Consider the following 15,165-nt stretch of genomic DNA (forward strand, 5'->3'; position numbering starts at 1 on the left):
AAACTCCAACTCAAGAAAAGGGAGAGGCATCAACATCCAACCCCTGCTGCATTCACTGCCACCCCCTCAACCTCGGAGGCTTCCTCATAAATCGTACAGTCCCAATCGCCTGCTCTGCACTAGGTGCCAGGGTCAGCCTCCATCTGGCCTCCAGCTTAACATTAAAAATCATCACTTTGGGAAAACTGTAATGAATCAGAATCACAATAAAAAAAAAAATCTGTTTTAGAAATTAACAAGGCTGTGTTATGTAAATGTGCGTTTCATATTTAAGACACATCCTGTAAGAATATTCCATGTGTTCTATCCTTCATTCCACCGGAGTCTGTATCTGTATTAAACCAGATTTCAGTGGTGTGAAGTGTACGAGACATGGGGATACTGCTTCACAAGCTAACGCTCACAATACCAGAAGGCATCCAATTCAAAAGTCAAAGAAGTAACTCAATTTGTTCCATTTTGCATGTTGGAAACTACATGGAATATCGTACTGTTTATAGGGAACTGTATATTGTATGTGTTTCTCCTGCAGCATGTAGTGCAAAATATGTTAAGCATGTTTTTTCATCAACAAGATACTGTACTGAGCAACTCTGTAATATGAATAAATATCCCAACCCTGTGCCCAGTTTTTCTTTCTTTGAGCATCTGAAATGATTACAGAGCCATTATACCACCCACACCCAACTTTCTCTGGTTTTCAGCCCCACAGCATTATTTTTTTTCATTAGCAAACATGGAGAATTTGAGACTCAGCCCACACAAACAACCTTTACTGTTTGGCAAATGAAGCTTATTAACAATTTAAAACATGCCCTGACTGTAGCCCACACAATAATGTCATTAAACATGTTTCTTCTTGCTAGAGAGATGCATCTCAAGTACTCCCAGTACACGTCTCCCCAGTAGTGCACATCAAAGGGAAAGACAAACTAAACATTACTTTTCCATACCTCAGTGTTTCACACAGTACTCCACAGTACGTGCGTTACCCGCTACAGATTCCATTCGAAGGGTTAGGCTTTGTAGTTTTTATAAAGCTAACTGCAGGGTTTATCCATAAAACCTTTAAGTTCAATAGAATTTTAAATCAAACCGAGCATCTGGAGGTTTGTGAGCATGTCCATTCACTGCCTGAGTCTGTTTTGTTTTTGGCTTCTGACAATCAATCTCCTTTGGGGACATTTCAAAATGTGAAATATTATTAACACCACAGAGCAGAGCAACATATTTTTAGCTCATGGTTATACATGTGGGTACACATTCACATATATGTAAATGCACCCTCCTGGTTTCAATGGCATGGAATGGTTCCCCCAACCCTCCTAATGGCCTCGAAATTCTAGCTACCTAACAATATCAGACTTTTAAGTGCATAGCCTCAAGCAATGTTAGTCTCTCAGACAACACACAAACAGTTTGGAATAGAGACAATGTGGAAGCTGCAGTGCTAAGACATTACCACTGTAAAACTGTGTATTGTGTGGTCAGGTTAACCTGCCGTGTAGGTGAAGCCATGAACTCAGCTGTATTGCTTAAAATGACTGTCACACGCACATGTAATCATTTACAATACATATCACCTGATATTTATTTATCTCACAATAATGACATTAGCACATTGCTAAAACTTTGTAATGTGATGCCTGTAGTCTGATGTCAATTGTTGCTTTTGACCGTGTTGTATACTTTTACATTGAATATAGACTAAATAAGCATTTTGAAAGATCAGGGATCAGAATTTTTAATGGGATTTTGATAAAAATTTTGGAAATTGTATAGACTAAACTATCTCTTTACTAATAAGAAAGAAGTAAGTAAAAGAATTGTTACAACCCTCCAGTCAATCTTGCAAACTTTTCTAATGTTTCTCCTCATAAACATATTCCCAATGGCATTAATATCTCTTGCATGGTGATTGGCTCTTCCAAAAAAAGACAAAGAATGCTACTTACACTGTTTACACTTCAACACATTCTAGATCATTTGTAAGTTTTGAAAATAAACTCCATATATAGTTAGCAGCACGTATGGAGCCTATACTACTTCAGCTGACATGAAAGTCTGTAAATTATCTCCCCTCTTCTTCTTCTTCCTACTTCTGAGTTCGACACTCGGAGAGGACACAGGTGAGAGCAAATGTTCCTACGGCAGGTGCAGTTACATCAGCAGCCAGCATGTTAAAAAAAATTAAACTGAAGACACTCACAGAGAGAGTGAAATTGCTGATTGTTCAGTGTTCGGGAAATGTTGATTATTCAGTTTCTATTCTAAGCAGCTGAGGAGGGTGATATGACAGTTTCATGCAGCACTTGCTAATTGAAAGCACAAACATGCTGCAGAAATGTTGTGAAGTGTCGGCATTACATTCATTAACTGCAGTGGTGGAATGTAACTAAGTACATTTAGTCAAGTACTGTACTTAATTACAATTTTAAGGTACTTGTACTTTACTTAAAGGTCCAGTGTGTAACGTGTTTAGTTGTTCATTAACAAAATCTGTGTTGCCCGTTCACAAACGTGTCCTTTTTCATGAATATTTACCACCACCATCAATTCCAAGTATTCCTTTTGGCTTGAAATTTTACATTTGCATTTGCATGAACTGGGGTAGACACTCCATATTCATGCGCCATCTTGAAATACGTTAGCCGGTAAGGGACATACAGGACATACCGCTCCGCCTTTCACGTTTTAGCTGTCACATGATAAACTCACAGGAGCTGCTAATGCTGCTAATGGGTATCGTCGCTTCCCGAAACAGGAAACATGGAGGACCACACATATTCAAAATCCAAATTTCAGGAACAGGAGTCTTCTTCTTTCCCCAGAAAAAAGGAAAAGGATATTGAAAAGAGCAAGAGACCGGCGTCATCAGAAAAAAAGAGTGAACATTGGAGCTGCCTTCCAAAGATGGAAAGACCTGATGAAGGAAAATGGGATCGAAAGAGACACCCAACGGCTACCGGAGCTGTAATACGTACTTTGTACTGCGTGGCGTGAGAGTTGATTGCGATATATGATCTCAATGCTAGATGGGAGAAATTCCCACACATTGGACCTTTAAGCCTTTACTTGTCATGCCACTTTCTACATCTACTGCGCTACATTTCAGAGAGAAATATTGTACTTTTTACTCCACTACATTCATCTGACAGCTTTAGTTACTGGTTACTTTCCAAATTAAGATTTTTGCACACAAAACACATGTAGTTTATAAAATACGATGTTGTATTAAAAAATAAACTACCCAACAATATACAGGCCTACAATTCCAGCTGAAATGATTAGACCATTAAACACTTAGATAGTTGATCGTTTCCAGTTTCTAAAATGTAAATATTGTTTTGCATTGAGTACTTTTACTTTTAATACTTTGAGTACATTTTCCTGATGATACTTGCATATTTTTTCTTAAAGTGAGGGTTCGGAGTAATTTCACCCTAGGGTCCTTTGCACCATGACCTATAGCCAAACACCCCCCCAGAAGCTTTTTTCACGTGGATCAAACATTGGGAGAGTTAGCATAATCAGCTGAATAGCTTAGCGCAGGGGCTAATGGATCCACGTTTGTATCTCGTGAATGACCCCACTAATAATGCCCGAAATGATACCAAACTTCTACACTAGTACAAATAGGTTATGCATTCATAAAACAATGGATTGGAAAGTTTGTAAGTACACCAGAAGTTTATGTAAATAACACTTGCCTGCTGGCTTCTGCTCTCTGCTGCTGCTGCTGTTGCTACCAGGCAGTAAGAGCACTTAGGGACGTCTACAAATTACAACACCAAAAAGAGATACAACAAAAATATTTATTAATTTAATGATTAAATAAGGTAATGTCTCCAAAATTACCTCAATTATAAAACTTAGTTATACTACAGCACTTACTTTAAAAAAAAAGTTAAATTAATAAATAATTATTTTTGTTGTATCTCTTTTCGCTGTTGTAATTTGTAGACGTCCCTAAGCGCTGTTATTGCCTGGTAAAGCAAGCAACGAGCAGACGAGGCAAGTATTGTTACATAAACTTCTGAAGTATGCCTACAAACTTTCCAATCCATCGTTTTATGAGTGCATAACCTATTTGTACTAGTGTAGAAGTTTGGTATCATTTCGGGCATTATTAGTGGGGTCATTTACGAGACACAAACGTGGATCCATTAGCCCCTGCGCTAAGCTATTCAGCTGATTATGCTAATGGTGCGTTCTTTTTGTCCACCGAAGTTGATCTACGAGTCGTTTTCCAGAGTTACGAACCGGAAGTTGCAAAAAGAACGCCACCGAGGTCGTATATACGACTCCTCAAGTCGTCTGAACTCAGAGGACCCCGAGTTCACTTTCAAAGATGGCTACGTTGCTTGCATCACACGTAGTAAACATTGTGGTTTTCTACAATTTTAAGCACTTTTGTCGTTGTTAAACCAAATGAAATTACGTCGTACATAGCACTGTATACTGCTACCTATAGGCATGTCGCTACAGTCTTATTATGAGTTAAATACCGCCTAATTAGTTATTTTGTAGCTTGTGCAGCTGAAATTGGCTAGAGACGCTCGGTTGCTATATGACAACAATGGCTTTAAGCAGAGTCTTGAGCAGAAAGCAGAGCAGTAGCCTAACGTTAACGTTAATCAAAACGTAATTTTCATGTATCAAACTGTGAGATATATTTGTGTAATATGTCAATAACTGGGTGAATAGAAACCTAAATGTTACTAAAAATGTTACAAAAATCCATCTTTTCTCCGACTCGTAGTATTGTGTGACAAAAAGAATGCAACAACCCGCGGTTATTCGTTTTTCGACATGGATGTGACGTCATACTCGAGCTACTAGTCGCGATTACAAGACTTCTGGGGGGTTGTTTGGCTCGAGGTCATGGTGCAAAGGACCCTAGGGTGAAATTACTCCGAACCATCACTTTAAGTAAGATTTTCAATGCAAGAGTTTTACTTGTAACAGAGTATTTTTACAGTGTGGTATTAGTACTTTTACTTTAAGTAAAGGATCTGAGTACTCCTTCCACCACTGATTACCTGGAATGTGTCTGGAATTACCTGAAGTGTTACAGTATGGTCATGCCTTTATGTGACTGTTGAGTACAAGCCTTGGTCCTATTGCCTATCGGCTAAACTGGTGTTCTTCCTAGAGTATTTAGTATTAGAGTATTTACATCATTATATTTACTTATGGTAATTAGTGTGTGTTTTGGCTGTTTAGTGGCAGAAGACATCAGTGTCCATCAGCTGGAGCGGTTAGTGGAGATGCTGACGTCTACGGAGTGCGAGGAGCTTCTGTTCGCCCTCTCTCACCCAGAGGAAAACATCTTCAAGCACGTTGAGCGCCTCTCACCACAAAAAAATCAACTCGATCTTAAGCCTCGAGCCAAGAGAGACACCTCATCTGCTGCAGGTCAGTTACACAACTCCGGCACTTTAGACTAATGAGTGCATTATAGGCAGAAATGGAAAGAGTACTACAATATTTTCTCAAGTAAAAGTACTGTTACAATAAAGACTTTTTACTAAAGTAACAGTACTTGTTTAAAGATGTACACAGATAAAAGTAAAAAGTAGGTCAGTTTAAATGTACTCTGAGTAAACGTTACTGTGTTACATTTTTGAAGGGAGGTAGGGGAGGGGTATTTGATGTTATGCTACATGATAAAACTATTGAATAAAAAAAATACTACCAAGGTGCCCTTGAGCAAGGCGCCGAACCCCCAACTGCTCGGGGCGCTCCTCCAAGGAGCAGCCCCTTCACTCAGACATCTCTCCATTACCCCACAGTCACATTAGCTACAAAAGAGAGCGACATGCACTCGCTTGTGGGCGCTCCTGGGCGTGCCTAGCCTACTCCTGGTTGCTTGGCAACAGTAAACAGAAATTCTGCGGTGCTACCTTCAAGCACGTCTTAAAAGTTACTTCAGAGGTATTGTTAAGTCACAACAACGATGTTTTTGGATTTAAAAGTATTTATTTCTCGATAAAAGTAACAAAATATGAGATAAAACGCCAAACATATCAGATATATACAGAAATACGATGTCCTGAAGCTTTTTCCACCATCTTGAATTATTTTCTTCGACTGGAGCCACTGACCTACGTCACGCTGCCCCTTCACTCCGATTGGCTGTCGCTTTGTCGCATCGCTCCGCATTTGCATAAAATAGACTTCTTGTCTATTTTGGCCCCGCCTTGCTTGTGGCAGCGGCGAGCTCGTCGCTGGCAAACGGCCACTCCCATTGAAAATGAATGGTAGCCTGTTGCTTTGTCTCTGTCTCTTGTAGCTAATGTGACTGTGGGGTAAGTGTGTGTGTTGCAGTGTTGGGAGTAACGAATTACAGTAATGTATTCCTTTTTGCTGTAACGCAGTAATGTAACGCATTACTAATTACATTTCGGTAATATTATACTCGTTACAATCATTTTAACGCAACATTTAGAGGGGTTTTGTTTTTTTAAGAATTCGCCCAACACCGCGAAACATTTCTTCAGAGGAAAAATAAATCCGCGAGTATTATTTCCTGTTTCTGTATTCGATGGTTGAGATGACTGCAGAGACAGATACATTTGCGAGATGGATATTATTTTCAGGAGTTATTACGTTCCCGTTCCCGTAATAACTCGTGGTCAGAGCCAGAACCAAAGATACGGACAACATCTGTGTCCCAACAGGTGACGGTACGTCAGCGAGGACAGCAGTGTGTCCGAGCTGCTACACAGATAGAAACATTGAGAATGAATGTTTAGGCTTGCTGCACATAAATATCATATCATTTTATCAGTCGTGGAAAGTAACTATGCCGTACTTCAATACAACTGTACTTTTAATTGCATATTTTCATTTTCCCCTATTTGCCTATTGTACGTTTTACTTCTCTATTTTTATAGCTTTAGTTACTTTGCATATTCATATTAATTATACAAAATATTATGAATAATCTATGATGTATTAAAGTAGATAAAGAGGAGACTTTATTAATCCGGTGGTGAAATTCACAAGCTAGCTGCCAAGTCAAACTTCCGCTGTTATTTTGGTGAAAGTAAGCATTTTGGTGTAAAGCATTACAATTCAGAGACAGTAATATTGTAATATAACTAATTACTCTCAAATGACAGTAATTAGTAATCTATAATGTATTACATTTTGGAAGTATTAAGGTATTAAGTGTATTTTTTGGTGAAACAAGGATGCTTCACACAGAAGATCTATACAACCACCACAGTTTCAAGATTAGTGTCACCAATTCACTCTCCGACCAAATGTCTCCCCTTCTCTTCCTGAGTTATACCTTTGAATAATGGAAAGAAAAGTGTTTTTGTGACCTTTGACCTTTTCGATGTTAAAAAGTCATCACTTCATAATTTTATCCAATTAGACATTTGTGTGAAATGTCATAATTAGCATATGAATTATTGAGTTATGGCCAATGTGTACCAAAATATAACCAATTCATCCCTGAATCCAAGTGGATGTTTGTGCCAAAGTTTAAGAGATTCCCTGAGATATTTCATTCACAAATGAACAAAAAGAGCTACAGTATGTACACCACGGCGGGGGCCACAAGCATTAACAGGCTGCAGAAATGAAATGTCCTGCCTCTGTAACAGCAGAATGAAACATCACCAAGGCACCCATCAACAGAGACGAAAAGGCAATACTGCATAAACTCTACAGCAGCCCCAAAACACACACATTAAAGTAGAGAGCTTGCACGGTTTTTACACACCGCTTAATGCAACAAACACAACGTTACGTTTTTCCTCCGTATGGTGAGTAACAAAGGTCAATGCGTTTGTTGTTTTAGTCACCTGTCTGAACATTGGTCTGAGTTTTGTGCACCGCAAAGTCCTTCACAATCTGACCTAGGTTCAACCTCTCAAAGAGTTTGGAGCTGAAAGAGGCTCCGCAGTCACAGCTGTGACTGTCACAAATAGCAGAAAGGCCTCACAAACCTCACTGAAGGTAGAACTTCTAAAGCAAATAAAGTCACAGCAGGCAGACCCACCACGAAAATACTAGCATTTTGTGTTTTAGCTTGACCCAGCATGCACCTGTTGTTCACCTAGGTGTATTTGATTTGGGTCAATTAGCATGCTTGTCAAGTGGTGCATTAAATCAATGATTAACATTATAGATGCACCCTTTTTTTTTTTTTAAACCAATGCCAGACAATAATGCTATAATCCTAACTATAACCAGGGATGGATAGAGAACTAGAACAGTATACTCCATTCAAAGTACTGTTACTTTAAAGACATTTTACTTGGGTAAAGTTGTTGTAAAAGTGTAATTACAGTAGGTGAAAATAAAAAGTAGGTCAGTTACAATGTTGAGTAAACATTACTGTGTTACTTTTTTATTTTAAAGTTTATTTTTAGTACGAAACTTCCTCTTTGAGAGAAATATTTTACTTAAAGGTCCCATGGCATGAAAATGTCACTTTATGAGGTTTTTTAACATTATTATGAGGTCCCCCAGTGGCTAGAAATGGCGATAGGTGTAAACCGAGCCCTGGGTATCCTGCTCTGCCTTTGAGAAAATGAAAGCTCAGATGGGCCGATCTGGAAGGTTACCTCCCCTTTCTCTGCTTTGCCCGCCCAGAGAATTTGGCCCACCCATGAGAGAGAGAGAGACATCATGGCTTTCAAACGAGCAAAGTGGCAGTTGGTCAAGGCCACACCCCCACACTCCACCTTGCCCCCCCTCTCTCCTCCTCAATAGCATTTAAAGCTACAGACACAGAAATGGCACGTCCTGAGGAAAGCTCATTATAGGACTGGCTCTAGTGGCTGAATAATTAATAAAAGTAGACTTCAGATACAGTATTAGGGGACCACTAAGGTCTATATAAAAGACTTCAGATACAGTATTAGGGGACCACTAAGGCCTATATAAAAGAGACTTCAGATACAGTATTAGGGGACCACTAAGGCCTATGTAAAAGAGACTTCAGATACAGTATTAGGGGACCACTGAGGCCTATATAAAAGAGACTTCAGATACAGTATTAGGGGACCACTGAGGCCTATATAAAATTATCCAAAAAGCAGCATGCCATGGGACCTTTAAAAGATCATAACTTTACCCTGTACTGAGATTCTTTGAGGGGCAGGCTGCAGATGTTATTTAGTGTCCCACTGGGCATTTATGTATATTGGTATGTGTATATATCCTTTTTTGGTCCATTTTCTTGCACTCTTCAATGTCCACTTCTTGTCCTTTTGAAATTACACAATTTTGTTGTTTGTTTGTCTTTTGTTACTTATTCCAACTTTTGACCAAATTCTGATGTGCTATGTTCTGTTTGTTGTGTAATTGTATTATTTTTCCAAGCACTTTTTTCAAAAAGCAACATACAGTATAAAAAAAAGACTACTAACGCCTCATATTCACTTCAGCTGAACTCTAGAATGCGTTTTTGTACAAGAACGTTGAAATTGCTTTAGGAAGGGCTTTCTTCATGGCCAGTAAGCAAGTCAAAAAAAGTACAATTTATGTATAAAGCGCTTTTCACAGACGTAAGTCACAAAGGGCTTTACAGGGGCATAAAACAACATAGAACAAAGAAAGTATAATAGCCAGTGGGAATTATTACAGCGACCAATACATCTTTCAACGTACGTCTGGACATGTGAGTATAGTTTTAAGACAGACTTGGCAAAATGCGAACACATCCTCGAAGAGTTACACGCTATTGGCTGTAATAAGGTAGAAATGAAGTCCACCCTTAGACCTGTCTGTTTCTCACACGTCCAGCTCAGCTTGGGGAGTGTCTGGCAGCAGGCTGACTGTCAGAGACCTGCCCGTCTGAGGGCCATATGTTTTGTGTTTACTAGATAGTGAGGCGCAGTGCCGGACGGCCCTGACAGACTGGATGCTGAGGTACGGCGATCAGACCTACTACGACAGGCTTTCTCGCGCCTTGCAGCACATCGGCAGAACAGACATTGCCATTGGTGAGAAACAAATGGAGAGAGAAAGAACCCATGTGACTCATTTAGCACTGAATCATTTCTTTTCATCTAATATAATAATTCTGTGTGGTGCCACTAACGCAATGGGTTTCATAATAAAATAGCTCACTTTGTATGTACAGTACAGTGTTGTCTCAGCATGTCCCTTGACAAAAAGAAACTGGAACAAAGCCTTAATTTGGCTACATGGCGGTGTGTTTTCAAAAATGGTTCATTTCGGTCAAGAAGGCCTCTTCGAGACTTTAACAACCATGCATAATTGCTTCATTACTTTGAGATTTGTTTTAATTGGAACTTCAAAAGTGGCATATTTTGCAGACTGCCAGTCTTTGGCATGTGTTGCAGTCCAGCGTGCGTACAACTCCACAGCCGAGTGGCGTTGGATAGAAGGAGGTGTAAATGATCTGACAGAGGACTCAGTGGAGCTGACACCAGCCACAGAACAAACCATCTGCTCCTTTCATCAGCAGCTTTGGAGCAAAAAAAAAAAAAAGACAAGGAGAGGAGAGGATGGGAAGAGATGAGTTATGACATTGGAGGGGGAGGGGGGGCCCAGTGGTGGCTTTGATGAAAAAGACTGTGTAGATGCAAAATGCAGCAATTATCGTTCACTTGATTGCAGTTGTGAAGAGATCTACTCATATGTACAAACTTGAGTGGTTCATTTTGTTTTGTTCTGAACCGAAGGACGCCAGTTGCTCTCCTGGCAGAACTAATTAGGTTCAGGGCGAGAAAACAACAATTAAATTCAAATGTTCACTCTTTTAAAAGTATGAAATGCATACACTTTCAGAATTTGATGTGACATAGAGATACTTTTAGATTGGCCCTGTGCTTGTTTTTTTTTTTACAGAAGTGGGGAAGAACATCAACCAGGACAAAGCCTTGAGCTTGAAACGCTACGTTGAAGACTATCACAAATATGTCAACTCTTTAAACTTCCCACCGGTACAATTAGACACAAAGGGCCAACCGCATGAAGAACAGAAGGCCAGAACACGAACACGAAGAGGTAATTTATCCTAAAGCTTGAAGGAGTCACATTAGTTTAGCACACTATAAAATAGAATTAGCGATGGAGAACTGAGTCTTTTAACATGTCTAAGCCAAAATATCTTTGGCTATTGATGTCAAGAGGAGATTTTTGGGTTATCCCTCTGGAGACTGTCTGAATGACAAATGATAAAATGTTCCGCTGAACCCTGAATCTATTAAGTGTTTAGATGAGATGCCGGATTAGATTTGGTGGCCGTGGGCATGCTTCCAACTCATTACTTCTCAACATCAACACTCTCACTATATGAGTAGTATTTCCCAGGATACCTAAAAATTCAAAAAATGTAATTATCACCTGTCCATTTTTTACATTTTATCCCGGGTGCTTCATTCAAGCTAAAACTTGACAAAAATGCTCCCACTGTCCTTTGAGATGATAAGTGTATCCGTCCTGTTTGTGCTTTGTGTCTCTGTGTCTCTGTGTGTGTGTGTGTGTGTGTGTGTGTGTGTGTGTGTGTGTGTGTGTGTGTGTGTGTGTGTGTGTGTGTGTGTGTTAGTAAGGGATCTGACATGGCGTGACCTGGATCTGATCGTGGAGCGGGCCCCCGTTGCTGTGTATCAGAAGGGGCCTATGGATGCAGCTCTACCCCTCTTGTATGGCATTCTGCTGGGCTTCGGAGGCACCTTGCTCACAGGCGTCTCGATACTTGCCGTCATCGTACACATCTCCCTTAGAAAGCAGCAGAGCTGTCACCGCAGGGTCACCGGGAGCCCCAGCAGCAAGCTCACGGTTGGAAATGTAATATTGAAAGATGCAGCTTCTGTGAGGTCAGAGGCTGCAAAATAAGCCGCTTAGGGGTTGAAATGGTCACACGTAAATAAAGGCAAAATAGACTATTTGTTTTACAGATGTGTCTTTTATGGAAGATTTAAAATGCCAAAATCTTTCAATCTCTTTGTCCACAACAATCAGCAGAGCCAACATAGAAACCCAATATCGATTCCACCACACCACAACTAATTATGACAAATATGACAAGTATAATGCAGTTTCAGATAAAGTAATTATCCATGCTGTGTATTGCTAGAGCGGTAGGCATTATTGTCTTGCCAGTGGGTAGATGACTAGCGGTGTGACAGATGCGCTGGAACCCAGCCCTCATACCAAAGGTTGTTCCGGTGTTACTGTGATAGTGATGCCACTCTCTATTTCCCCTCCAAGTGACGGCAATGTGCCCGTCTGGCATCGAAGAACAACTAATTATCCAGCCTGGCGCCTGCTTCCTTCGGAGCCTGCCGATACCTCCACAGGCAATCCAAAAGACTAATAACAATGACAATGCTAGCAGACAATGGAGCACTCTTGGTTGTGATGGCAGCTTCTGGCGGGTGACAGAAGCCAAATAGAAAACACAGAGCTGTATTTTTTTTTGGAACGTGTGAAGTAGCGAGGATTGTTAGCAAGCTGAAATTACTTGATATACGAGATGCTGCGGCAAAGTGGGTCCAGAAATTGGCATTGGAAAAGATCAGAATAAAAAAAATTGTCTGTATTAGAAGATTCAAAATAACTTTGGTTAACACGTGCAAGCTTAAATTAAGAAAATCATTTGCAATAACAAGGCTATTTTCACATACTCTGCCGAGTAGGTTTCATAACAGCTAGACAGAAAATGCGCTCGTGGCACTGGGGTACTTTCTCGCTTCTTGTTCCCAGTTTCTTACGCTAGCCCTACTTTCTTCTTCGTAATTGAACTAATTACTTCATTATACAAATCGGGCCTAATGTGATTCAGGAGGCAGACAGCTTGGATTAACAGTGGCACTAAGCAGCAATTACAGACAATTAGTTCATAAATCAACATTTAAACAAATCATAGTGCCAAACACGACTGCATGAGCAACGCTCTAAAAAGGCCAAAAGGGCATTATGGATTTGAGTTTTGACTTATTACCTAAATAATGGCCTACATATTCTGACACACACTACATGCTCTTCTTCTGTAGTCATATTATAGTGCTCTTTTTAATTGATACTGTAATTCATAAACCAATGCATACTTGATTTAAAGGTTTGAAGATTTGGCTTCGTAAAGCAAAAGCAGTAACATACAGTGACGGCACTTTGTTAACAGTTTGTCGTTCTCGCCATGTGTCTTTAGGACAACGTTGTGTTTCACCTTCATTACGAAGCCTCCCAGGTGGCACACAGCACAACTCTTCACAACAAAACTTCCTCTGTCCTTCAGTTTTTTTCCCCCCTTGCTGGCTGTTAGGATCCCGCAGGTGCTGACTATGACAGGTTCACCTGCTGTGGGCTCACCTGTATTCCTGTAAGCAGTGGAGAGGAAAGCCAGAGTACTGTATGCCTGAATGACTCCCAGAAACAACATGCCACATGGGGCCTGCATCATGGTTGTGACACTCCTTAGCATAGCCAAGGTCCCACTGGTAAGCTGCTCTTAGTGGATAAAGAAAACTATAAAACACCTCGAGCCTGTCGAGGCACACTGCATAACTTTAGATATATACCCTACAGTGCACAATTTCATATTCTATAGAGCCGAGCCTGATCATATGATTGTCTGCTACCCCGGCCCTTTTAAGATGCATTTCATACAGGGCAGTGAAAATGAGCACCGGAATAGGCCAACGTTCATTTCAAGCCATTCTCATGCAAAGGGATGAAGCAATCACAGACGTCATGGATGAATAGAGAAAGAATCTGACATGAAATTGACATTTACAGCCAAGGCGAAGCCAACGTGCGAGGGTACGGTTTCCGGGCGTTTTTTTATTCTCATGTAAAATAGGGCTTTTTTCTTCTTCTTTTTTTTTTCATTACGGTGGTTTCTTTTGGGTTATTTAATAGTTGGTGGAGCAGCAGCTTATCAAACTGGATTGTCTGAGGAGGGCACATCTGTCTCTTGTCATTGGCTCAGCTCAGCATAGGGAGTCAAGTGTTTGTCTGGATGAAAATGTAGATGGACGGGATGTGATGCGTGCCAAGGGGACGCTCAGAAAGAGAGGCTGTGTCCTTGATGTGCTGAGGCTGAGCGTTCTGCACCAGGGCCTCTGGGGTGTGCTTAGTGTCACTGAAGGCTTTAACTTCCCCCCTTCCTCCATTTGCATCTTCATTCATCTACGGGGCCACTGAGGTGCTGCAGTCCCCACTCAACCATCACTCTCCCTTTGCTCAATATATATGGATCACAGGAAACAAGATCACAACACCAGCTCTTTTACAGTCAGACTTTTTTTTTATTTTTTTTTTTTTTTTAAACGTCTCAGCTCCAGCTCTCACAACTTTGTCTTTCATGGTTTCCTTGGGGGAATCTGAGACTTCTTCAAAGTTTTTTATTTTACTGCTGATCAGAGGAGAGCCGCTCTGTGAGTTTACAGATAAAGCCACAGTGCCATCCAGTGGTCACGACAGGTCATTACAGCAGACAATCAACAGAATTATTGAAATAAGAGTAGAGAATTGTGTTTGTTTTTTTTGTTTTTTTATAACTACCTAAGAGCAGGTTTAAATGGCTGTAATAAACCTGCAAGCTGTAAAAGCAGAAGATATTATGAATGTATTGTCGTATCAAGTGATGGCACTGTGAAAAGTAAAAGTCCTTCTGAATTCAGATTCTCCAGATTGTTGAACTGCACGTTAACGCAAATATCTCATCAGCCAATCACAGCATGCACATATTACGTCAAACTGGTTTCCTGAACATGACAATGAGTTCACTGCACTGCAAATGGCCTCCACAGTCACCAGATCTCAATCTGATAGAGCACCTCATGGATGTGCAGCCGATCAACGGAAGTACATATTCAGGATAAAGCCTGACATCCGGTGAGTGATGTCAGGCTTTATCCCTCACACTCCGCTCTCAAACTCTGTTCCCTTCGGGAAACAACAACAGACTTCGAGTTATCAAGCTACACGCTGAAAATGGCGAGTTCAGAAGAAAATTTGGATCGTGCAACAAGGCAGGCCTGCTTGGTTCTTTCGGGGAATGATTGTAAAGATTTACAAAGAATACGTTTACGGCATTTCCTCTCTAATTGGGACTTTTTGGAACTGATTGGTGGGATTACTATGGACGAAGTACACACGGCGATACACTGGTAAGAGCTAGTTTTAACCATTTATCCAGCGAATTTAAATAGCTCACGTTACTGTATT

The 15,165-nt window shown here is 40.5% G+C and overlaps 1 protein-coding gene across 1 annotated transcript; it reads left to right on the forward strand.

The window, feature by feature from the left end:
• Positions 1–2,056: 2,056 nt before the first annotated feature.
• On the forward strand, positions 2,057–13,246 carry LOC120558497 (transmembrane and death domain protein 1-like). Its single transcript, XM_039799516.1, is given in 6 exon segments — positions 2,057–2,129; positions 5,227–5,418; positions 9,849–9,968; positions 10,840–10,998; positions 11,540–11,711; positions 11,713–13,246. Coding segments are annotated over 6 exon segments (789 nt in total). The 3' UTR covers positions 11,786–13,246.
• The last annotated feature ends 1,919 nt before the right edge of the window (positions 13,247–15,165 follow it).

This window comes from Perca fluviatilis, chromosome 5 (assembly GCF_010015445.1).
Source record: "Perca fluviatilis chromosome 5, GENO_Pfluv_1.0, whole genome shotgun sequence".
Classification (NCBI taxonomy): domain Eukaryota; kingdom Metazoa; phylum Chordata; class Actinopteri; order Perciformes; family Percidae; genus Perca; species Perca fluviatilis.